Source organism: Syngnathus leptorhynchus, chromosome 3 (genome assembly GCF_054491065.1).
Source record: "Syngnathus leptorhynchus isolate UIUO chromosome 3, UIUO_Slep, whole genome shotgun sequence".
Classification (NCBI taxonomy): Eukaryota; Metazoa; Chordata; class Actinopteri; order Syngnathiformes; family Syngnathidae; genus Syngnathus; species Syngnathus leptorhynchus.
In genome coordinates, this window is record NC_141197.1 from 19,825,275 (window position 1) to 19,848,108 (window position 22,834).

A 22,834-nucleotide genomic window follows, 5' to 3' on the forward strand; every position below is an offset into this window, starting at 1 on the left:
AAAATGTACGATCTTAGATATTATACTCTGTGCGCGCGCGCGTGTGTGTGGTTGCAAGTATCGCGTGAACGGCGCTCGGGGCCGCGCTCACGTGACAAGCTGGCTGCCGACGCTACCAGTTCACGTGACGTTTCATAGCTTTCGTTTCAAGGCAAAGTCGTCGCCGGTTTACGTTCACAGAGAGCGGCGCAGAATAACGATCACATGTAGCTCTAATTAAAAAAAAAAAAAAAAGCAAAAAAAATAGGCGTCGTCCGATCCAGCATTGTTTAATTTGACAGTTCGACAACTGAAGTGTGCCGGGGGTCCCACCTGCGACTGAACAGCGGCGGCCGAACAGCATCAAATCGCTCCATCTCGACCTTTTTTTTTTCTTCTAACTTACATGAGTAGAATTTGCGTTGTCACGGTGGAAAGCATGAAACGCTCCGTGACTTGTGGTTCGATGTTGCTCCTCAGCGTCTTGTTTGCCGTGTCTGGTGAGTGTTTTGCAGACCTCGTGAACAGCTGCCTGGAAGACAAGTGGTGTCAGCTAGCATGCAACATGAAAATATTCGCAGTTAGCAAACACAATTTGTTACATCATCCGTCACGAAATGTGCGTTAGTCACTTACATATCCTACTTTTTCCATATTTATCATACAAATAATTAATTCCCCCATCTAAATGGCAAGGGAGTTTACATTTGGCTTAACCACCGTCAGTTTTGAAACAAAAGCTGTCAAAGTGGGTCACAATACACTAGAAGTCTCTGGACTCGTATTGTGTTGTGTGTTTGTGTTATAATTCATCATTCGAGTTTTGTTGATGTGCAGCAGCAGTTTTATTGTCATCTGAGAGCTTCATGTGACTTGTGTGTGTGTGTGTGTGTGTGTGTGCTGCTTTGAGCTACTGATTTTCAGATCGAGTTTAACAACAGTGAAAATACTCCCAGTTGCTGACCAATAGCAAGTCAATCTAATTCTGTCGTTCATACCACTGAATATAATATTGTTTGTTCCAGTGACATGGATACACAGCCTTCATCTCAAAGACAAATCGGAAGACTCCATTTGTCTTTTTTGTTATTGCTTCCCTGCAATGATCTGATTGCAGGGTTGCGTAAAATGTGCGCTGTGTTTACAGGGTGAACGGAGGTGGCGACAGGTTCAAGTTTCAGCAGGCAGTATTCAAATGCTGGTGTGATGGGGGTTGGGGAGAATTATTTTCATTTTGTGTCTAGTAAAGGACAAATAATACAGCCACTTACATCGGGACCACAATCACATTGTTTACATGGTGGGAAACGAAAAGCCAGTCAGCTATTATTTTTAATCATGAGTCATTAAATGCCTTACTGGCCCAAAAGTTCAATGAGAATATTTGATTTGAATCTTTTAGGCTTGCTTCAGGCTGTTACTCTTGAAGTGAGCGAGAGGAACTCGACGTGCATCAAGGCTGAGCTCTCCGCATTGTTGTCCATCACGTACAACACTTCCAGCACCTCGGTACGTCGAGCCGAAATGGATTCTTCTGAGCTTCCACCTTCACATCTATTCCGATCGCGAACCAACCGCTCGTCTCTCCTCAGAGAACCGTCCAGGTGCCGCTGCCCAACACGAGCACAGTGGACGCGACAAGCAGCACGTGCGGCTCAGTTAGCAGCAGCCCGCGGCTGGTGGCAGCGTTTGGATCCGGACATGCACTGGGGCTGAACTTCTCAACCAATGGAAGTCTTTACAGTGTGGCTTCCTTGATGCTTCAGTACAACCTGAGTGATTCCTCCATCTTCCCCGAGGCCAACAGCTCTGGTGAGAAAAGAGCTCGTGGTTCTTTTCCAGTTGAATTGAATTCACTTTCCAAGAGATGCGGTTCAGTTATTCTTTTTATTTTTATTTATTTTTCAGCTGTGGTAACTGTTCTGTCAGCTTCGGCCGGCATCTGGGGAGCAATCAACACCACCTACCGTTGTGCGAGCGCCACCCAGGTTGTAGTTGGGGGGCAAACGGTCACCTTCTCTGATATGAGACTTGAAGCTTACATGCCACAAAATGATCTGAGTTCAGATGGTAGGACATTTGATCAAAGTTCTGCTCAAGCTTATATTTGTGCCTGCCTGGGTCACTCACCGATCCTTGCTTTATGTGTCCAGAAACGATATGTGCCGCAGATCAGGCGCTTAGCACCACAAGCATTCCGAGCACCACCGGCCATCCTCCCATCACATCGGCACCGGCACCCACACCGCCCGGACCTCCCGAACGGGGGAATTACTCCATTAGCAACAGCAACGGCACAGCTTGTCTCCTGGCCCTAATGGGACTACAGCTCAATTTCTCCTATGTCTCTCAAGCGCAGAATCAGGTAGTGGAAACCAGGACCTTGTCGTAATGTTCCATCTTTCTACAATTATTAACATGGCATTTGTTTTGCGGTTTTATTTTCCCCCCCCCCCAGACTGTTCAGGAATTTTTTAATCTCACTCCTAATCTGACAACTTCTTCTGGATCATGTGAAGCCAACAGCGCTTTCTTAGTTCTGAGTCAGGGCAAGACGACCACACTCAACCTCACCTTTACGCTGGTAACTGCTGTCCAACTACTTACGATTTGTGCGTGGACACGGTTGCTAATCCAAACTGTCCTTGCAGAATTCCACGACTAACAAATACTACCTTAGCGGGATAAATATGATTGCCGAGCGGTCTGATATGACAGGTATCAAAAGCACTTATTGATCAATATATGTGATTTAGATTTCAAAAGAGACTCAATTGTGTCTCTGTTTAGCTCCCTTTTCAGCCGGGAACGCCAGCCTGAACTACCTGCGTACCACACTGGGACGTTCTTACATGTGTAATGCGGAGCAAACTCTGGCTGTGGTGCCAAGCTTCTCTCTCAACACATTTCGGCTGCAGGTTCAAGCCTTTGACGTCACCACCAACCAGTTTGCCACAGGTGCCGTTTTTTTCGGTGTATTCTTTGGCCCTTGGTCTTTTTGAAGAAAATGTCAGTAACGATGCTGGAAGTAACTGGACACTTATCCGTCCATCTTTGCATCTGCAGCGGAGGAGTGTCAGATAGATCAAGACGAGATGCTCATCCCCATCATCGTCGGAGCAGCCCTTGCCGGATTGGTGCTGATCGTTCTCGTTGCATACCTGATCGGCCGCAAGAGGAGCCACGCGGGGTATCAGACAATCTGAACAGAACCTGAGGGGAACATGACAGTGAAACGGCAGATCTGCAGGCACATGCCTTAGTCAGTGGATACAATTGTTGCCATGTCTGCATATTTGGAGAAGGTTGATAAAGAAATGCCAGATGCAATTAAGTGTTAAGATTGAGTCCAGCATAGAAGACAGCATGTTGACCCGGAGGAGGTGTTCCTTATCTTTTTGGAAATGATTCTTTTTGTGTAAAGTGTACTTGTTTTCAGATAGGTAAATTATTTATAACCCGTGTCTTCTCCCGCTATTTAAAAGACAGAGAAGGAACATCACAAACTGAATGTTAAAAATTCGGTATTTTTAACCGATGGGTCCTTTTTTGTAAGAAACTTGGACAGCTAAGAACGTGTACATTATATTCAAATATTCCAGAGTTCAGTCTCCCATGTTAATGAATACTCAGATGTTTCTCCTTCCGCAATGCTTTTGCAGTGAAGCGTGATATCCTGCCTGTTATTATTATTTTTTCCCCCAATTGTGTATGGTGGTCCAACAATTTAAGGCTACCTTGTCTTGCTGATACCCTCAACAACTCCCAAAAAAGTGTTCAAAGAAACTAGTGAGTGATTTGATCTTTATTTTTTTATAGAAAATGCTTTTAAGTTTTTTTTTTTTTTTTGCATTGTGCATACTACTAAAACAGAATAAACATTTGGGTGGTGATTCCTTTTCAATAGACCCCTTTGGAGTGTCATTTGGGGGCGTGGCTTAGCTCCAAGTGAAAATGTTCTCAATGCAGTTTATCATTGTTTATTTCAACAGTGTTTACATAGGAATGGATGTGGGGGAAAAAAAAAAAAAAAAAGTCATCGCCCAGCCATCGGACTTGGAAAGATTCAGAGCACCGGACTTCCAACTCGGTGGACCTCAAGGGAAATGTAAGTCAAATGAACCCTTACAGATTTCAATTGAATGTATAGCGACCTATGAATAATTAAGCATGACTTATGAAAGAAAAGAAAAAAACAGGCAGACATGATAAGAACGGCACTTTAGCTGGTGAATATCAGTTTCAACATTTCAGGATTGGCAGAGGCTGGGATGTGATAGTATAATTTCATTCATTTTTCACATTTTTCTCAAAATAACATTGATTGCGTCTCTTGACCGTGCTCAAAGTGTACAAAAGAAAGAAATAAATGAAACCTGGATTTTGACGTGTTCCAGAGTAACGTGCTCAAAAAGAAGACAATCACAACTATAAACAAATCACAATAATGGGTCAACTAAAAAGATAGTGTTATATTCACATAGCAATAAATATCACATACTTTTCCATTTACGTAACAGTGAAATGATGAAGACAAAATCAATACATGGAGGTGAAGGTGAAACAAGTCGTTTGGTCCTTAAGTGAAATTTTCAAAAGTGCATGAGCAAACAAAATTCATTTTGCCTCCTCAGCCATAATTTGCGTTCGACACGCTGCTCTGAGTTTGGTCAACGTTGCAATGGGTAGACTTCCAGGTTCAGTAAAGATTTTCTAGGGAGGGGGGGGGAACCAGAATGAAGAAGGAGATCACCTTGCCGGCCTTTTTGCTCCATCTCGTCTTACCTGCATGAACGGGTGGCATTCCTCCACAAACGCTCCGCGGGTGATCTCCTTGAAGATTTGGCATATATCTGGCAAGGACTGAGCTTCTTCAATTTGAACTCTGGAGTGATGAATCAGCGTCAGTGCTACGCGGAAAAGAATTTTCGAGCCCTCGTAGAACAAGCAATCCCAAATCCGTAGAACTGTCTGCAATAGAAGCAATGCTGAATCGTTTCTAATCATGTGAGATGTACTAACTCTAACCCTCACCTCCACAGGAAGAATGTCGATGAAGAGGCAGATGAACCATCGGGACACCACAAGAGTCCACGTCACGTTGTGATCCATCATGGCCTTCCAGACTCCGGGGGACTTGACTCGGACCAACTCCCCCAAAACCTCCTGGTCTATCTTCAAGCCGAGCATAGCTGGACTGTAGTAGTCTGCCATCAGACAGGTACGTTAAACAACGACATTCCGATGTAGAAAGTAGCAACAAACACGTACTAGAGATAGCGTTGACCACACACCTGGTAAGATCCTACCAAGGAGTGCATCCATCAGCCAGAAAGACTTCTCTTCATCTTTTGTTATAATGAGCAGATACCCAGCTATAAAATTCATGCCCTGAGAGCAAATCAAATACTTTTAACATGACAACATACTATTTATCATCTATCGAATAAAACTGGCGGACATGACGTTTACCTGACAATAACCCACGGCGGCATTGTGGTGACCGTAAGCCCGCAGCACGTTGGACAAAGATTTCTGCAGACACGGGTTAGATGTCTTTCGGAACTGCACGTTGTCAGGAAATGTTCTGTTCAAGTCTAAACAAACAAAAATAATATTTAAGAGCAGTCAGTAGGGGAAGGTCCTCCCACCGAGTGAAAGCCAAAACCACCACAGGCTAACCTGTGCAGATGGTCTCCACGAGTTTGGAGTCATGCTGGGCTTTGAGCAGAGCCTGGTAGTAGCCTGGGTTTTTCTCCAACTGCTCTTGAGCTCCGCTCGCCGCCATCCAAATGAGAGCCCGGTGCTCATTGGGTATGCCCTTACGTATGTAACGCTTCACTGGAACAGACGGAAAATGGCGGCTTACCGTGTGCGATACAAGCTTGCGTCACTTGCGCGATTGACACTCACATTTCACGTTCCTCTGCACCTTGCGTTTGCTCTTCAGTAGTTTGGACCACTTGATGGACCTTTGAGTGAGCACAACAAGATACTCGGACATCAGCTCTTCATAGGACTCATAGTCAAAGTCTTCTGGACGCTCAAAGCCGTATGGATCCACCCTGGATGATATTTGGCAAATTGAGGATTTTGACCGATTCGTGCGACACTCTAGGAACGGGTCTACACTTTTTGACAAACTTTTTTTTTTCTTGTGTAGATTGTACATTATGAATTATTGACCAGATCGCATTTGATTGGCACAATGCTTTGTCTGTCTCGTTATCTAAATCTAATTTGCTATAGTGACGGTGGATGGCGTGACGCGGTACCTTTAAGATGATTGCATAACGTGATAAGCTTTCTTATCTTAACCCCTCCACCAGACTAAATACTTATCCTAAGGAAAGAAGAATTGTATTTGTATACAGTGCATGTTTTTTGAACAGGTTTTAAAGACAAAATAATATTTAAAATGTCACAAGTGAGCAAGTAAGGTCAACCTTGTTATGGCTAAGGGAATTTTCATTGCCAAAACAAACAAAAGCCTTCAGTGAAGCAGGTAACGCTAAAGGCAGTGGCAAATGTTGGGTTGGGAAGTTATTCCCTATTGAATAAAAAATAATAATAATAATTGGTTGCATTCTAGTTCAATACTATATTATTTGCAATCAGACAATCTTTGAAACAAAAAAAGCAATTGTCTGCATCTATGGAATACAATGTTTTTGTATAAATAGGAATGATAAAATGATGATACAAATATTCATCATTTTTATATTTTCTTATGTAAATGCCAAATGTGACTATTCATTTTTTTTTTGTAAGTTGCAGTTAGTAATTCCGATTTTCTAGCAATTACGACAGGCAACAGTTTTCCATTTTAACATCCCGAATTTTGACGTCACGCGTTACCTGTTCACTCTGTCTTTGGCCGTGTCGCCGTAGGAGCTCGTCTTATTCTTCTCCATGTCTTCTACTTTCGGCGGAGATGTTTCGATCACGCCCTTCAAGTTGACTTTCAGGTAGTTTATTTATTTAGTAATTGCTTTCTTTGTTGACTTTTTTTTTTTCCCTTAACAACACGGATGTTCTCAAACAGGAGATCTCCGCATGCTACACGCAACCGGAAAAACACTTTCCTTTATTCCTCGTTCCCTTTCTAAATTCGCTCGCTTAGACTGTTTAGCAGATTCCCAGTCCAGTCGGCCATTGTGGTTGCCATATGGAGAAAAGTTTAAGTTTGACTTTTGCCGCCATTCATATGCACCTGCTGCTTGCTTCTTCGCTCCCTCGGAATACAAACCGGAACGTGGCAAAGAAATCAAATTACGGATGCAATCTCCGGAGCTTGGTTGCCCGGCGATGCTAGCTGAAGATTTTCTTTGGACTCCTGGAGAAGTCCGTGGATTCGTGGAAGAAAGCTTGCAGACGCGTGACGCTTGCTCCCGGGACGCTCACGTCAATCACATCTGATGGTGCCTTTACGGGAATCAGGTAAATTTGCATTCACCTAATTTGTTTTTAGTTAAGAGCACACAAATTGCCCAGTTAACCTTGATGACATGTGTACTTCTGTGATATTGTAGCCAATATATGATATATATATAAACTATAGTTTGTCTGCAAAAACTAAAACGAATGCAGTGAGAGTGATTAAGAAAAATGACTTCGGAAAATACAGTGTATTTTTTTTTTCATTTTGAAATGACATCACATCACATTACACAATAAATTACATTTACATTACATTACGTGACACTGATTGGGCTCGACCACTTGAGGGCGACACTGACAAACAAAATAAAAACAAATTTCGGGCGTGCATGGAAAGTGATTTTATATGATCATTTATAATTTCAAAAAAATATGCATAGGATTGCTGATTTTGTATATTTTGTTTTTATTTGAATGTATATGGTCTGATTCAGTTGCGTCTCTCCCCAATTCATCAAAAATACATGTATTCAATGAAAAATGCTACACATGTTTACCTCTAAGCAATCTAGAAAGTAAATGTGTCGGTAAAGCGTATCACCTTGGGTTTATATGTTTGTTTGACGGACGGGTCACCGTAGTTTATTGACGTATACTTTGGTCTCTGAGTTTTGTCGGTCACGGGTAATTGAGTTTGAGCTACCTTACTGACAATGGCCTCAGATGTTTGGCAACTGTCTGGTAATTCCAAAGAGCTCAATTCTGCCGTTATTGTGTCCCTCTTGACTTCATCCTCCTGCTCGTGCTTGACTTGAAATGTTCTTTCAGTTTTATTTTCTGCTGTGTGGACCTTGATGTCAAGAGGACACGACTCCTGTAAACTTCTCGATCCGGCTTCAAAAACACGAGTGGAGCAGTTTGAGGCTGACGTCAGCCTTTGAGCCAAAACACTCTCCGAGTGTTGAGCAGTATCAGATCTACAAATTTGTGGTATGACGTAACGGGGCAGTCCTCTTTGACTAGCGACACGTCGGTGTGGGTTTGGCTCATCCATCAGTTCTTTCCCCATCAAGCTATAATCTGTACCAATGGAGACTTTTTCCATTTTTTTCACGGCAGGACTAGCTGAAGCTTCCAGTTGATGTTTCTTAAAGTATTGTTTAGGAGAAGAAACCTCACATGTGGACCATAGGATGGAGCATGGAAGGATAGATGTCATGTGGCGCTTTAGTGGAGCATCAGTGTGCAGGACAAGTTTGTAGGGCGCCGGAAGGCACCACTGTGTCGCACATGGAAATTGGATTATCTCCTGACGAGCATAGTTTGGCTTTCCTGTGACGCAAATATTTTCTTGTGCTTTTCCAGAATTACAATATTGTGCATCATCTCTGATGTTGCGTAATAGATCAACACTTTCATCCAAAAGTGGGAGAATTTGCTCTGGTTTTATCAGCTGTGATTTCTCCCGGGGGGTTTGTTGCCCTTTGTCTCTCTGATTTGCTTCCAAGCACTTCCTTGTACTTTCCAATGTCACTTTTTTGTGATCACTTGCATCCACTGCTCGTTCACTGCAAGCAACTCGTTGTTTGACACTGACGGTTGAGGGAGGTCTCTGGTTTAAACGTGTCGACTTTATCCCCTTGGACACAACGGCCAGGTTCTCAAACTTCTCCATCAAGGAGGACAGGAGGATCCCTTTTCCAATTTGTCTTGAGCTCATGGACCGCTTTGGGGTCTTCAGTCCCATTTCCTTCTGCTCGGTCAAGGCAAACTTAGCCACGATATCTTTCACAATGCCACCGCGCTTCAGCTTTTGCTCTTTTCTTTCTTTGCTATTTTTGTTCATTGCATATCCACCATCTTGTCTGTGATTTTGAACACCAGCCGTTCTTCCTCTGGATAACAGAGTTCCTACCTCCCTTCTGTTTGTCAGAGGGGGTTTTGGAGTAGACCTTGCGAATTTGGATTGAAGCAAGCGGAATGTGGTAAGACGCCGGGGTGTTGGCTCTTCTTCTGGTTCATCTCCTCCACATAATTCCTCAAACATCTCTTTTGGTTGTTCTGGGATCTTAGTCTCTGTTTCGTTCGTTTTATCAAGGGACTGAATCGCTGGCGTGAGATTTGTTTTAAGTTCAGTCTTCTGGATTTTCGAAACGGTACAATTTCTTTTTCTTTGGAATGAAGCTGTGAAAAGCATCTCATCCCCATGTTGGGTTCCGGCGGTCCTGTTGGGTAAGTCCCGTGTCAGGTAATGCAGGAGAGTCTCCAAAATCCCTCGGAGCACTGGACGACAGTCGCGGTCTCTTAGTAATTTCCTCAACACACGGGCATCGGGGCTGTTACGGGCTTTCTGAGAATCTGCTCTATAAAGAATAGAGGATATGCAAAACTTCATTCAAATGACCGAGAACAATTTCAGCAGGTAGAAGAATTTTGCATGGTCGAAACCGAAACGTAGCTGCCCACAACCTGGTAACTCGTGCACTCAATCAGGTTTTCTTGTCTGCAGTGACTTAAGATTTTGCAAACAAGTTGTTTATTTATGTTTTTGGATTCAAGTGCAGCGACATACATTGTTAAAAAAAATTAACCTGATATATATTATAGTTGAAAGTTTGTAAATTTGTTATACTGAAGCCTAATTAATTACATGTTCAGTTGACCAGTCTACTTTTCTTTTTGTATATGGCTACAAATCTATTTAAAAAAATGAAATCAATTAAAAGAAAAAAATATCTACTGGTAATGCTAGTACCTGAAGTGCTTATTAGCCAACTTTGCGTTAATTAGGCAGCGCTGATTAGTTCGTTGGATAAATTAGGTAGAGTAAAATTAAGAAAAGGTGCAAACATCTACAAGATTTATCATTCAGAAGTGTCAAGAGAAAAAGAGTCAGGGGCTTTCGATGTCTAAGTACTTTTTAATCATTGCTACGCTATGGTTAGTTGACATGCTGTAACTAGTAGGTTTGTCACTCTTTACAGAATTGAATGTACTGACAAACTACAGATAGATTTATGATGTAACCTGTTTGACGTAAAAGTCGAATTTTGTCTGCATTGACCTCGAGAAATTCTGTTTCAGTGCGTTCAAAAACAGGTTAGCATTTAAAGGGGGAAAAAAAAGCTAAGGGTTAGCCTTGGGTTGCTAAAGTTTACTTAACACTTTCCACAGCAATGAAACACCATCCAATCCATACATATTAAAAAAAAAAAAACCATTCCACATAATGTGAGTTAAAATACTTCCACGTGGAATAGACGCTAATGAGTGAAACAGACAAATGTTAATATTTTCACACACACTAGAGAGGATAATGTTACATTGGAAAGAATCTGCCAGGACAAGGGACAGTGCGGGTTCTTTGGGTCGTGCGGTTCCTGTTGGGCTTGTGAAGTGCACTTTTACTTGTCTATGCACTTCTCGGCCGAAGCGGCTTTGTAAAGCGCCTCTCCCAGTTCTTCCAAACGCTCCCTTTTGTCTAAATCCTGATACAGGTTGGAGGGAACTTGGCTTAGACCGTACATTAGACCGTAGAGGCAACCGGCGATGACACCCGTGGCTTCGCTCTCCCCTAAAATAACAGACGAGAGACAGTTGGCTCCTTTCCAAACTACCGTCTCGGAATCCGACCTTTTACCTCCGTGAAACATGGCTCTCTTGCATAGTTCGGCCCAGTCGTTTCCTGCAATCAGAAGCGCGTCGTAGGCTATCATCGGGGCATCGTGGCCCCTCCGCCCCGCACGGCCTTCTGAACTCCATCGCTTGTACATCTGCGCCGACAACAGTCGTCAGGCAGTTCTCAATTTAAACTCTTCGGGGGGGGGAGGAACAGACTTACCTTATCAGTCTCTTCGGCATCGTAGCGACTATCCAAAAAGGGCTTATTCTGACCTTCTTTTTCGAGTTGGCGTTCTTCCAAGTAAAACTGCCACTTTGCCTCAAAGTAGAACCAGTTTTCCTGATACTCTGCAGAGAAATATCATCAACGTCCACAATGTTAACCAACCCTAACCTTACATTTTGAAACCATGAATGAAAAACATCCTTTTACCCGCCATGTGGCGTATGGTCTTCTTGCAATACTCCTCGGCACGAGGGATGACTTTCATGAGCTCACGTCCCCAAGTCCCGAGCGGCTTTCCCTGGATTGCATAGGATGCAAATAACGCCGTTGCCAGGGATCCCAGGAACCCTGGAAGGCAGCGACCATTGCTTCAGACGCCATTTTGAATTGAATCGTTTAAAATTGAAGCGAAAGATTTGTTGTCAAGAAAATCATCACCTGTAGGATGATTGTGGGTCATCCTTCCAGTTTCAATGCTGACCTCTACCAGGCTGTCGAGTCTATCCGGTTGCCAGTATCTCATCCCCACGCACATGGCCTTAGCGGCACCCCCGAATCCGGACCCTGCCCACACACATTCCAGCATTTTTCTGACCAGGCAAAAGGATATTTTTCGAGGGAGTGAGAGAAAGACCTTTTTCATTGAAGGGTGTATGCCAAGCGAGGAGAAAATTGTGAGGCTTGAGGTGTACACAGCCTTCCACCGTAACCGGGTCGGGGTTTTTACCCTGGAGAGACACCATGGCTTCCACGTAGAGACGCACCAGCTCTCGGTAGAGGTCCTCCAGGCACCAGTAATCTAAACGTAGGCAGTGATTGGGAGTCATTCACGCAAGAGGCGACGAGTGTCGCTGAGGCGGGCTAAGTTTAGACCGATTCGAATAAGCAAGCCTTGAGCAAACGGAGATATTCGCACACGCACTCTGGTCAGCTGAGATAGACAAACATAAAGGCCGGCTAGAATTTAGTTGATGTCACTCCTGTAAATGTAGAAAGGAATGGAGATTTACGGTATGAGAAAGGTGTAGCCTTGTAAAGTAGCCTTGTGTCTCTTTTGTTTCATTTGCTTCTGCTTCTGTTACACAAGATTAGATGAAAAGGGAAACTCTGAGATGAATACAGTCGAACTTTTTTCAGTCTTTACGTACGTGAGTGCCGGCGGCATTCCAGGATGTGGCTAAATGGGGAGACGTAATCTCAAAAGATGTCATCGCCATATTACTGTTGCCTTGTTACTGGCAGGCTATTGTTCATCAGCTAAGCTCGCCTATGCTATTTTAAACGGAACATTGACTGCCATCCTTTGCGGCGGATTAACATGACATTGGGGTGATGAAATAGATGTGCAGGATGTGAGGATGGTGGCTGATCTGGAATCCTTTCAGAAATATTGTTAGATTAAAAAAAAAGTACCTCATCTACAAATTTGTACTCAAATTCCAAACTGTTCTTGGCGTCCCAACTTACCTGTTATAAGTGCCTCTGCAGTAGTCATGTGCATTAAGGCGGCATCACTCAGAGGCCAGTTATCGGGGTCCAGCTTAAGTGCTGATAGACCACCAAGGGTCACCAGTTCTTCTTGGATCTTTCTCCCTGACGTGCAACTTTCCCAATGGCCTTTTCTGAAGCCCAAGGCATCGCCAACACCACCCAGAAGCATACCTGCCTTGAATTTCTCCATGATTACAACTTCTGATGATCACTCTAAAATTTCCTTCCAAACGTTTTCCAGTGCCAAAAGTGCTATTGGCATTGTTTCTTCAGGAGGTTGCACTTATTGTCCTCCAGCTTTTCATCGGTGGTCTGTACCAAGTCCAAGTCCGTTCTGTTGTGTGTAAAAATGCACGTTGGGTTTCAAGCGTGGTTATCCTCCGCAGCGTCTTGATGGCATGTTGACGGGAACGACGCGTCTCCTAAAAAGGCAAGCAATCCGCTCGAGTGGCTCGGTTTGGGGAAGCACTTTAAGAGATGCTAATGTGCTGGTGGTCAGCTGGTGCTGGACCTTGTTGGGATTCCACTCCACCCATTGGGAGGAGGAGAGTAAGTGTGTAACATCATCCTCAGTCCAGCCAGTCATTCACCGAAGACGACTCTAATCCCAAACACATTTTCAATTTACGCTTGCCCACATGTTCCGTTCTTTAGCGAGCTTAGCTCATAGCTTCATTTGACCTTTTATATTCCAACATGCTATTTGAGACCTTCTCTATAATCTCTTTACCCTCACACGATTGTGAAGCCAGACATACAAAGTAACAGGAGACAAAGCATGACCACAAGAGCTTATCAAGACTGTGACGACGACGACGATGATGATGATGACATGAAATCGGAATGCAACCGGATAAGAAACAACTGTTACCGAGCAGGCATCCAGCCCCTGGCACAAATATACACACAGTGCTTTTCATTCCGCTCATTGTATTGGAAATGATACATTTAAGCAAAATCACAAACTTGGAAACAAATGTCACAAGGTGATGTCCGTGATGGTACCTCAACTCTTAGCATGAAATAATGTTGCGCCTACTCAGATGACAGATAATGATCAGCGACCAACGCTAAAATGTAACGTCTTAATCCGTTTCACACGCATGCTTTATTGACATTCTTTTGTAAAACATCTTTGGGACTTGATCTGATTCCTTTTCCATGTAACCAGATGACACATAACAAATGTTGCCCATCTTTAGGATGACATTTTCTCGTCAATCGTATTATCGGGTTTCGCATCATCCGCATATTTTTACAAGGACAAGCAAGTGGACCAGATGTACACACGGTGTACCAAAGTACACAAACAACCAGGTTGTGTCAAACATGGGCGTCGCTCACTGTGGATAAAACTTGTTTTGTAGCATTCACATTCAATGCGGGTTGTTTTAAGGTCATACAAGTTGACGACAGCTTTGTGAAGGGCAGCAGTGCGACGTATTATGGGGAAATCATTTAAAACATGTTCGGGTTGACAGTCCAGCTATTATAGTGTTCATAGCTATCCCAAGATGGCAGCAATAATGTCAGTCAGCCCTTTTCTGAAATACTTTCTAGCATCAAATTAAAACAATGTAAACAAGACTTTTAAAATACTGATGGATTGTATTTTGACCTAAAACGTAGCAGCTTGTTGTGAGAAAAATCCTAGCCAAATGGCATTTGTAGTTGGCGTCATTCAAGTTGGCTACTAAAAATAAACGTAATGTGCCACTCGGTTTCCGGCTGTGCTCCGATTTACACGCATATTAAAGGAAAATAAAAGGCAGTTGTGTTTCAAAATAGAATGCAATTGAGGAGCAACGCAAGTATTTTACTGGTACCGAACTCAAAACGCATACTCTTTTCAACCAACTGTCAAATTCGAGTAGAAAATGCAGAGCTCGGCCACGTTGCAAAACGTAAAAGCAAAAAAAAAAAAACAATCAACGAGAACCCGACCCAAAACGAGACTGACAGCGAGTGCACACATAGCTCGCACTGCGATTGTCAGTGAGATAGTCGATGGCAACTGTTCCTGACTGTTATCGTCCCAGTCACTGACAAAAGGAAGACGGCACCTGCTGTTGCTGCACCAAAAGCTCGCTCCCACCCTCCCGTCCTCTTTGTTGTGCAAAAGATTTAGGTCAGTGAGCCAAGTCCGCAGCGGCGTGACGAATCTTTGTCCATAAATGCCAAGTACCAGATGACCATCACTTTCAAAGTTCACTCCAAGTCGACGTATAAAAGTCTTGGCGCGGCTTCTTCCACCGGGAGGCATCTTACGCAGGCTCGGCAACTCTGCAAACAAGACTACTGAAGGCTGTCTTTTTGGCTTACGTGTTTAAAAAAAAAAAATAAATCATTCACAAAAAAAAAAAACTGGGAGAGAAGTCCATTCAAAGTGTGGGTCAAAGGCTATGTCATGCCGCTTTTGCCCCCCAATACGATTGGTCGCGCAAACTCCACAAAGTCATCGATGAGAACTGGCCATGCCCCTGAAAAGAGAGGAGGAGGAAAACAAAAAAAAAAAGTCTCAGCTAAGCTTGCATGCAATGTTTGGACAGCCTTGAAGAAAATAATACGTGACAAGCAGCTCACCCTCTTCATCATAGTTTGACATGTCATCTGCAATCATATTGCCAAAGTCCAGAAGAAGATTCCATGTGTCCTTGGGGATGGAACGCTTGTGATGCTCCTGAATGCAAAACATTTCATCAGAGAGTAAAAAAAACAAAAAATAAACGATTTGCTATTTCATTCAGAAACAACGCTCTCCTCTCACCTGCAGGAATCTGTTCCAAAGATCCAAAAACTTGAAGCGACCAGTGAGAACTAGATTCCAGTAAGCCACGGCCATCTCCAACTCTGAGACATTAAGAATGACGGAGGAAATCAGTTGGGATGAAAACAAAACTCAACATATTTACTTTTGGCCTTACCTAAACCTTTTTGTCCAGGATTCTTGGCGAAATTAAACGTGAACTGGTAAAAGTCTTTAAACTTGCCGCTGTCTTTCAACTCCTGTTCTAGTCTGGGAAGGATGGCCTTCAGTTTTTCAGGAGTGTCGCATCTGGGAAGATCAACTTAGTCACTAACATTATTCAGCATTTTTTTTTTGGCCAATCTTTTCAGTTGAAAATCATTTTTAACATGCATTTCACTATCGCTTACCCGAGGTCTGCCATCCCATCCAGGAACTCTTTCTTGCTGAACTCGCACTGCGTGGCCGCTCGGAACTTCCACGCCACCACCAATATGCTCATGCTGGCCGGGTCAAGGGTCAGGTCATCGCAAAACTGTTGAATTCCGTCGATGCCGATCTTATTCTCATCCTGGGGATCTTGCAAAGATTGAAAAGGAAACGCCATCAAATCAGTGGAAACGGACCTTGAGTATGTCACCGCGTGGATTCGGACACTCACCTTTATATCTGTTATACAGCTGGTCCAGCCTCTTGCGATCTATTAAATTTTTCATGGACTCTTTAAAATAGAGGTCTGGATTGTGGAAGTAATTATCCGTCGCAACTTCTAGTTTCCAGTCATTCTGCGACAGGCAGTACACAGCAGTTCTCTCTCCTGCCTGCGTGAAGGACATGAACTGCCGGACTTTGTCTCTCTGTGATGACTTTAGCTTGTGCTGGAAAAAAAAACAAAAAAAATCACAACAAGGATGACCCCACTATTATTGAGTTCAACACACTTTTGCAAAACCTACTTCTAGTACTGTTTACAGTATAGAAAGAAAAAAAAACCAACTTGAGCGAGCAAGGCAATCTCTAAAATGTGTTTGATCAAACACAAACATGTCAAATGGTCATAAAACGGAGGTATGCGCATGCGTATTAAGATTGAAGGAGCGCAAAAGTGTCAACACAACGTCCTGATGATTTACAGAATGATCCTACTGTACTAAATGAACCTTGCAGAAGGTCATCCACTGCAAATCTTGCACACTCGACCCGCCCGGGGGAATCGTCCGGCACATTCACTATGACCGTGACGTGACACAATCAAACGGGATCCTCCGAGTGGTCTCTTGACCGGGAGGAGCGGCTTGGGGGCTTCCAAAAAGGGAAAGGTACGTGCCACAAGTGCTGTCGTGCGCGTTCCAAATATACCAACCACTGACCTTCCCTTTCCATCATATTCCAACCAATGCGACACGAGGCTTAACAATCAACTCTTTGGCAAATATTCATCATATGAAAAACGGCTTTTTTTTGGCAGCATTTGCATTGGAAATCTCTTGCGCTGCTATCGCGTTTTGAATTGTACCTACCATGTTATCACCCGCTGTTTTGGCCAACATAGCTATTTAGCTGTGTTGCGCATGCGCAAAAGAACCGCACTACTGTGTTTATAGTTGATTCATGGGACGTGTAGTCCATAAAAAAAACTATGTGCCTTGTTTTGCACTCGTTTAAATGTATTTACAAAAGTAGAATGTGAATCTTTTTAAAAGATGGCTTGGTCATGACGCCAAATGAAGAGCGAAATAGAGGTTTGTCCAAAACGTACTTCTAAAAGTCGTAATTACAGATTAGTGGGGAGGATCTGATTCAAGTTTGAACAGCACCTTCAAACTGATTTGATCTGATCGTCCTCCCTCAAACGGTTTCATTCCTATAAATATATATTTTTTTAACTGCAATTCAAAATGGACGCAAAAGATAAATCGACGTCAAAGTCGTTGCAATAGTTTCAGGCACTTGACTTTCTCGGGGACAAAAACAAAACTACAACTCCCGTCGTGAAACCCAAAATGGTTTCGGAAGTAATAGGAGACAACTCAAAGTTTTCAACATCAATTTTGGCCATTTCGTTTCTCCCTTTTCGCATGAAAGCGACGGATTAATGACGTCATGTCGATTCTCGTGCGGGGTAGAGATGGACAGAGTTAGCAAAGTTAGCTTTAGCAGTACAGGACAGAATGTGACTTGACTCGGCTGGCTCGAGCTGGTCTGACAGCTCTCGAGAAGACAACAGGTACAACTTTATAACCAAATTAGAATGAAAAAATCAAAACGTTGTCCTGGGGAATAGAAAATAGATCTGTACCTATCCGGATGACTGAGCGATCGTCCACCCTTTGCTAACAGCACCCTTGTTGTTGTTTATCTATCCCCCCGTCAAAGTTGTTAGGCAAGTGATCGTCGCTTGGAGGCTGGCTTGTTTGAGCAATGTGGCCAGAAGGGGGGAGCCATCGGTGCCTTACAACAACCTGATTGTTCCCGGCTTATTCACTCGTGCATAGGAGAGCCGACGCCGTGCAAATCAGATTTCTCAGGTAGATGTTGCCTTATTCGTGTGTTTGGACTGGATTTTTTTGCTCAGCAGCCCAAGTGCTTGCTCATCCTCACATGATGGTAGGATCAGCTGTCACGATTTATTCCGATGTCATTGCATGCTTTTTCCGCTATTGGACTCATTCTGTGTCCACCAAACACGTGTACAGCAATGAGGAAGAATAGCTGTCATAACGCGTTCACGTGTTAATAATGCAATTCAGTGAAAATTCTCCACCCATTAGTCATTAGTTGTCATTACGCGTTTCCGTGTTAATAATGCAATTCATTAGAAATCATCCACCCACCCATCGTGTTTGTGTTAGTTAACCATCATCAATGTCATGGTTTGACACTGCTACTTTCCTGAGTTCCAAGGAACGGATTGCCAATTTGTACACCAACTCACAAGTCTTGATGATCAATGGTTACGTTTCCTCCAAAATTGCAGTTATTCATCAGACAGTTTAATTTTGCAGACTTTAAGATATTTCCATGAATGAATGTTTTTACTACAGCGGCCATCCTGTGGAGAACACTGGAACTATTGACCACCAGTAGCAGCACCCAGGCAGCATTCCAGCCACTGGAGGAAGGGACAGGGCGGTAGTTTGGAAAGGTAATGTCACACCCATCTTTGGTAAAGGTCCCCAATATTAAATCAAGTGGCTCTGTACTGTATGAAAATGTAGGTCTTGCGCTGGAATCCAAACTCATGACAACCTTGTGTTCACCATCATCAGTGTATGTACAGCTGTTGTTTAACCTGACCCGCTGGCATACTGTACCACGCCTTACCTAAATATTCATTGTGCACAGTGAATCACTCAATAGTGTCCCTATTATCTGCCCTTTGGATGTTATTTAAAGACAACTTGCCAACACCTACTTTTGCTTTTTGATAATACCTGAATTAATTTCCCGACGTTTGCAGTCAGTGGATTTTGACGCGTTCTATCATTCTGGTCTCACTGTGGACCAAAAAAAAAAGACACACTACAGACTTGTTCTTGAAGTTTTCTCTTATTGTTGTCTTTTTTTCAGGCAGCCTGTTGCTCTCAACATCTCAACGCTTTCTAGTCAGGAGTGATTGGCCTCTTTGGATGCAGATTGCTTGTTTATTTCTCTGCCTCGGCCTGGCTGTGGCCTTTGCTGGCCAGCACGCAGAGCAGGATGCCCAGCACGCCGTCAGGAAGCGTCAGAGACGCGTGGCCGTGCACGGCAAAGTCTGGTTGACCAAAAACTGCATCTGGTTGGGGGGCCTCCTCCGCCGAAAGAACGCCGTCGTCAACAAGCTGGCGTTGGCCGCGGCTGCCGTTATGAGAGACCAAAGTCTTTCAGAACCTGAGCGTCACTTTCAGGTACAAGATTTGTTGTTGTTTTTTTTGTCCTCGGAATTCTCCACACAGTACCCCTTTGTAAAATTTGTGTTTTTTTTTGTTCTGCTGACTTGCTTCAGGTGCACACAATCCAGGTTTTCCAGAAGGAGTTGAACGAGAGCGAGCACATGGTGTTCCAGGCGGTGCAGAGTCTGCAGAGGGCGCTGCAGGGTGACTACCGGGATGTGGGCAACATTAAGGAGAGTAGTAAACAGAGGTTGGAGGCCCTCCGGGAAGCCGCCATACAGGTGATCACAAAGCAAGCCGATCATCGTTTTGAATTGAAAATGAATGAAATGTCCTTTTCCATCATCATCCTCCAGGAGGAGCAGGACTATGTTGAACTGGTAGCTGCAGAGAAGCATCAGCAGGAGGCCGTCAAAAGCGTCCTTGCCCGGAATAAGACTCGATCCATTATGGATGAGATCCTGGAGGATGTCAGGAAGGCAGCAGACCGACTAGAAGAGGAGATTGAAGAGCACGCCTTTGACAACAACAAGCAGGCTAGCAACGGATGCTCCTAAATCCAATTTAGTCTCAGGTAATCCAGTCGGACGGGTTCCAACATGTTCCGTCTCTCCGCTCTTTGTTTTGCCGTGTAGATGCAAGGAGTCAACGTAGAAGCTGTGCTGAGGGTGGAGGATGACGAGGAGAACGGAGGCAAGAGAAGAAACAAATCCAATCAGAGGGAAGTGGAAGACGACTTGGGCCTGAGCATGCTCATTGACTCGCAAAACAACCAATATGTGCTGACCAAACCCAGAGATTCCACAATGACGAGAGCTGACCATCATTTTATCAAGGTCACAAAATGCAAAAAAATATTTGAACATTTTCAAAGGTGGAAAAGAGCAATCATGACAAAATCCTGCACCGAATGTCATTTTCTATATTTGAACGTGTTCGCAGGATTTGGTGTCGGTGGTGATGTTGTCGCTCCCCTGCGGCTGGATGTGCACCCTGGTTGGTCTTCCTCCCATGTTTGGATACATCATCTGCGGAGTCCTGCTGGGACCATCCGGGCTCAACAGCATCAAGGTGTGTGCGTCCGTCTGTCCGTCCGTCCGTCCGTCACCGGAAGTTTCGCCTCGTTTACCGTCCACAATGTTGATTGTCAGTCGATGGTGCAAGTGCAGACTTTGGGAGAACTGGGCGTATTCTTTACCCTCTTTGTGGTTGGACTGGAGTTCTCACCCGAGCGTCTCCGTAAGGTAAACCGAAACTGGGATTTCAGATCGACGTGGATAACGTACGGTAATACAACAGTCCACATGCGTGCAGGTATGGAAGACGTCAGTGCAGGGCTCCTGCTACTTGTGTCTGCTGATGGTCGTGAGCGGTTTGTTGTGGGGACAAGTGCTGAACATTCAGCCCATCCAGACAGTCTTCATAGCCACGTGTCTGTCGCTGTCCAGCACCCCGCTCGTGTCTCGTTTCTTAGCTGGAGCGAGTAGAGGGGAGAAGGAAGGTTTGTGCGGCACTTCTGAATTTTGCAATACTCTCATTGCTGTTTGACCCGATTTTCAAAGCGGCTCCCAAATTGCGTACGCGCGACATAGGCGACCTCGACTACAGCAGCGTCCTCCTCGGGACGTTAGTGATGCAAGACGTTCAGCTCGGCCTGTTAATCGCCGTGATGCCTACTATGATCCAGGCTCAAAGCGGAGATGCAGACAGGTTGGTTCTACCTCGCCCTCAAATTTCCGTCGTGGGTCAACTCCCTTCTGCGCACGGCAGCTTCCTGTTGGAGAGCCTCCGTGTGCTGAAACTACTGGCGCAGGTTCTGGTGTCTCTGGCTGTGGTGATGCTCCTCTGCGTGCTGCTGAGATCCTTTGTGGTTGGCCCATTTTATAAGAAACTTCACGCTGAGAGCAAAGGCAACAAGGAGATCCTGGTGCTGGGGATTGCGGCTTTTGTGTTTTTTATGCTGACGGTACGCACATCTGCATTTGCGTAAAAAAAAAAAATTGTGAATGAAATTGTGTCTTTACTGGTTCAGGTTACCGAGTTCCTGGAGGTTTCAATGGAGTTGGGCTGTTTCCTGGCCGGAGCGTTGCTGTCCTCCCAGGGTCACATGGTCACGACGGAGGTCAAAGGATGCTTCGAGCCTATTCAAGATTTCCTCGTCATCATCTTCTTTGCTTCCATAGGTCACGTACCCGTCGATGATTTGATGAGTTCATGAAATGGAGCGTAACAGTCATTGATCCCATACCGCAGGTCTCCACGTGTTCCCGACATTCGTACTGTACGAACTCACCGTTCTGGTGGCACTCACGCTCACACTTGTCATCTTGAAGGTAGTAACCTTTGACCTCCTCGGGACGTTTTCCATTCCCAAGCGGGCCTCCATTTTTTATTATTTTTTTTCCTCTTCCTCTCTCAGTTCACGATGGCCGTGCTGGTGCTGTCGGTGATCCTGCCACCCGGCTCTCGTCACATCCGCTGGATCGTCTCAGCCGGTCTGGCGCAGGTCAGCGAGTTCTCCTTTGTTCTCAGCAGCCGTGCGCGGCGTGCAGGCATCATCTCGAGAGAGGTCAGTACTTTACTCTCTTCACTGTGAATTTGAAAAAGTATGGAAAGGAAGTTTTGGAATGTTCTCCTCAGGTGTACCTGCTGGTTCTCAGTGTCAGCACCCTCAGTTTGCTGCTGGCACCCATCCTGTGGAGAGTGACCACACACAGATGGGTCTCACGAAGAACTTTGGGTATCACATGACCACACTCGCTTTCCGGAAGAGATGTTACTGGGAGGTGGAAAATCCAGTAGCATTGGCGCTGTTTACATTTATTTGCCGCCACCCCAGACATTTCCTCATCTGATCTCATCAAATGGCGACTTTGTTTGCAGATCTCGCTTCGAGATGTGTTGATAACTCACCTTCCAAAGTACTCCAACATTCTTCCAGCATATTCGTGTAATACCGTAAATGTAAATGTTCTCCATGTCAAAGATTTGCCACCAGACATGCAACAGATTTGACACTTTGGGATCTTTATGAAGTTCCTTGAGCAGTCTGCGCTCAACAATTGCATTTTAACCACTTTATTGAGGATTCCAAGCAATTCCAAACGAGTCACACGCAAAAAACAACAACACTTGCACTAGTTACTATCGCATTCCAAATGAACGTGCCTACTCAACTTGCTGCCCTGCGTACTGCTCGTACAGCTCTTCTAAATATTCTGTGTACATGAACATGTACTCTATATACTGTTTATATACTGAACATATTACTGTCAGCAACCTCTGAATGTAAAGAAATCTTTTTTTATTTCGTTATTTATTGAACGGATGAAGAAATGTGAGTATGCAAGAAACATTGTACATTGTATCTTTTTAAAATAAGATAGTAAAAATATTCATTATCCTTGTGTCCACTGCAAAATATGATTCTTATTTTATAATTGTTGTGTTATCTGCCTTTATTCCTGTGCTCTTTTTTTTTTTCATGTATCAGTTTCAGGAGAGAGTGGGAAAAAAACG

At 44.1% G+C, this 22,834-nt stretch overlaps 5 protein-coding genes across 17 annotated transcripts; 2 read left to right on the forward strand and 3 right to left on the reverse strand.

Moving 5' to 3' along the window:
- The first annotated feature begins 80 nt into the window (after positions 1-80).
- On the forward strand, positions 81-3,895 carry lamp1a (lysosome associated membrane protein 1a). 2 transcript variants are annotated; one of them, XM_085907467.1, is made up of 9 exons: positions 81-479; positions 1,127-1,488; positions 1,572-1,791; positions 1,888-2,049; positions 2,133-2,344; positions 2,438-2,563; positions 2,631-2,697; positions 2,770-2,937; positions 3,046-3,895. In XM_085907467.1, exons 2-9 carry the CDS (start codon positions 1,330-1,332, stop codon positions 3,183-3,185), a joined length of 1,254 nt encoding a protein of 417 aa, XP_085763593.1. In that variant the 5' UTR covers positions 81-479; positions 1,127-1,329; the 3' UTR covers positions 3,186-3,895. The 2 variants fall into 2 exon arrangements, with proteins under 2 accessions (XP_085763593.1, XP_085763592.1); XM_085907466.1 differs by having other exon boundaries at positions 1,382-1,488.
- Positions 3,669-7,413, reverse strand: grtp1a (growth hormone regulated TBC protein 1a). Of its 2 annotated transcripts, none has more exons than XM_085907471.1 (8): positions 6,838-7,413; positions 5,893-5,951; positions 5,662-5,820; positions 5,452-5,576; positions 5,274-5,370; positions 5,014-5,186; positions 4,765-4,950; positions 3,669-4,692 (listed from the first exon to the last, which is right to left on the reverse strand). In XM_085907471.1, exons 1-8 carry the CDS (start codon positions 6,891-6,893, stop codon positions 4,597-4,599), a joined length of 951 nt encoding a protein of 316 aa, XP_085763597.1. In that variant the 5' UTR covers positions 6,894-7,413; the 3' UTR covers positions 3,669-4,596. The 2 variants fall into 2 exon arrangements, with proteins under 2 accessions (XP_085763597.1, XP_085763596.1); XM_085907470.1 differs by having other exon boundaries at positions 3,675-4,692; positions 5,893-6,044; positions 6,838-7,412.
- Positions 6,843-22,723, forward strand: slc9d1 (solute carrier family 9 member D1). Of its 8 annotated transcripts, XM_085907460.1 has the most exons (16): positions 11,327-17,670; positions 17,820-17,971; positions 18,488-18,588; positions 19,014-19,330; positions 19,429-19,596; positions 19,672-19,851; positions 19,951-20,151; positions 20,258-20,386; positions 20,467-20,559; positions 20,630-20,816; positions 20,908-21,025; positions 21,086-21,281; positions 21,348-21,498; positions 21,569-21,648; positions 21,735-21,884; positions 21,956-22,723. In XM_085907460.1, exons 4-16 carry the CDS (start codon positions 19,073-19,075, stop codon positions 22,064-22,066), a joined length of 2,022 nt encoding a protein of 673 aa, XP_085763586.1. In that variant the 5' UTR covers positions 11,327-17,670; positions 17,820-17,971; positions 18,488-18,588; positions 19,014-19,072; the 3' UTR covers positions 22,067-22,723. The 8 variants fall into 8 exon arrangements, with proteins under 8 accessions (XP_085763581.1, XP_085763584.1, XP_085763583.1 ...); XM_085907455.1 differs by lacking the exon at positions 11,327-17,670 and adding an exon at positions 6,843-7,419 and having other exon boundaries at positions 20,908-21,281; XM_085907457.1 differs by having other exon boundaries at positions 11,322-17,670; positions 17,820-18,050; positions 20,908-21,281.
- Positions 9,896-13,643, reverse strand: adprhl1 (ADP-ribosylhydrolase like 1). The gene is made up of 7 exons (XM_085907469.1): positions 12,674-13,643; positions 11,841-12,005; positions 11,645-11,770; positions 11,414-11,554; positions 11,201-11,328; positions 11,000-11,132; positions 9,896-10,933 (listed from the first exon to the last, which is right to left on the reverse strand). Exons 1-7 carry the CDS (start codon positions 12,885-12,887, stop codon positions 10,764-10,766), a joined length of 1,077 nt encoding a protein of 358 aa, XP_085763595.1. The 5' UTR covers positions 12,888-13,643; the 3' UTR covers positions 9,896-10,763.
- dcun1d2b (DCN1, defective in cullin neddylation 1, domain containing 2b) lies at positions 13,787-17,900 on the reverse strand. 4 transcript variants are annotated; one of them, XM_085907474.1, is made up of 7 exons: positions 17,743-17,900; positions 16,105-16,321; positions 15,854-16,022; positions 15,622-15,752; positions 15,465-15,547; positions 15,281-15,377; positions 13,787-15,177 (listed from the first exon to the last, which is right to left on the reverse strand). In XM_085907474.1, the coding sequence occupies exons 2-7, from the start codon at positions 16,277-16,279 to the stop codon at positions 15,098-15,100; spliced, it is 735 nt and encodes a 244-aa protein (XP_085763600.1). In that variant the 5' UTR covers positions 16,280-16,321; positions 17,743-17,900; the 3' UTR covers positions 13,787-15,097. The 4 variants fall into 4 exon arrangements, with proteins under 4 accessions (XP_085763600.1, XP_085763599.1, XP_085763601.1 ...); XM_085907473.1 differs by lacking the exon at positions 17,743-17,900 and adding an exon at positions 16,964-17,607; XM_085907475.1 differs by lacking the exon at positions 17,743-17,900 and adding an exon at positions 16,814-16,959.
- Positions 22,724-22,834: the final 111 nt, after the last annotated feature.

Excerpts from the sequence above, each read along its gene's own strand:
- lamp1a (XM_085907466.1), top strand. The coding sequence starts at position 386 with ATGAGTAGAATTTGCGTTGTCACGGTGGAAAGCATGAAACGCTCCGTG. Across the intron at positions 1,489-1,571 it reads ACAACACTTCCAGCACCTCG|AGAACCGTCCAGGTGCCGCT; the intron begins GTACGTCGAGCC and ends GTCTCTCCTCAG. Across the intron at positions 2,938-3,045 it reads CACCAACCAGTTTGCCACAG|CGGAGGAGTGTCAGATAGAT; the intron begins GTGCCGTTTTTT and ends TTGCATCTGCAG.
- grtp1a (XM_085907470.1), bottom strand. The coding sequence starts at position 6,893 with ATGGAGAAGAATAAGACGAGCTCCTACGGCGACACGGCCAAAGACAGA. Across the intron at positions 5,577-5,661 it reads CGTGGAGACCATCTGCACAG|ACTTGAACAGAACATTTCCT; the intron begins GTTAGCCTGTGG and ends TTGTTTGTTTAG. Across the intron at positions 4,951-5,013 it reads TCGACATTCTTCCTGTGGAG|ACAGTTCTACGGATTTGGGA; the intron begins GTGAGGGTTAGA and ends CTTCTATTGCAG.
- adprhl1 (XM_085907469.1), bottom strand. The coding sequence starts at position 12,887 with ATGGAGAAATTCAAGGCAGGTATGCTTCTGGGTGGTGTTGGCGATGCC. Across the intron at positions 11,329-11,413 it reads GACCATACGCCACATGGCGG|AGTATCAGGAAAACTGGTTC; the intron begins GTAAAAGGATGT and ends ATTTCTCTGCAG. Across the intron at positions 11,133-11,200 it reads ATGCCGAAGAGACTGATAAG|ATGTACAAGCGATGGAGTTC; the intron begins GTAAGTCTGTTC and ends TTGTCGGCGCAG.
- dcun1d2b (XM_085907472.1), bottom strand. The coding sequence starts at position 16,669 with ATGTGCCGGACGATTCCCCCGGGCGGGTCGAGTGTGCAAGATTTGCAG. Across the intron at positions 15,753-15,853 it reads GATGGGATGGCAGACCTCGG|ATGCGACACTCCTGAAAAAC; the intron begins GTAAGCGATAGT and ends TGATCTTCCCAG. Across the intron at positions 15,178-15,280 it reads GTCAAACTATGATGAAGAGG|GGGCATGGCCAGTTCTCATC; the intron begins GTGAGCTGCTTG and ends CTCTCTTTTCAG.
- slc9d1 (XM_085907455.1), top strand. The coding sequence starts at position 19,073 with ATGCAGATTGCTTGTTTATTTCTCTGCCTCGGCCTGGCTGTGGCCTTT. Across the intron at positions 19,597-19,671 it reads TCCGGGAAGCCGCCATACAG|GAGGAGCAGGACTATGTTGA; the intron begins GTGATCACAAAG and ends ATCATCCTCCAG. Across the intron at positions 21,885-21,955 it reads CAGGCATCATCTCGAGAGAG|GTGTACCTGCTGGTTCTCAG; the intron begins GTCAGTACTTTA and ends TGTTCTCCTCAG.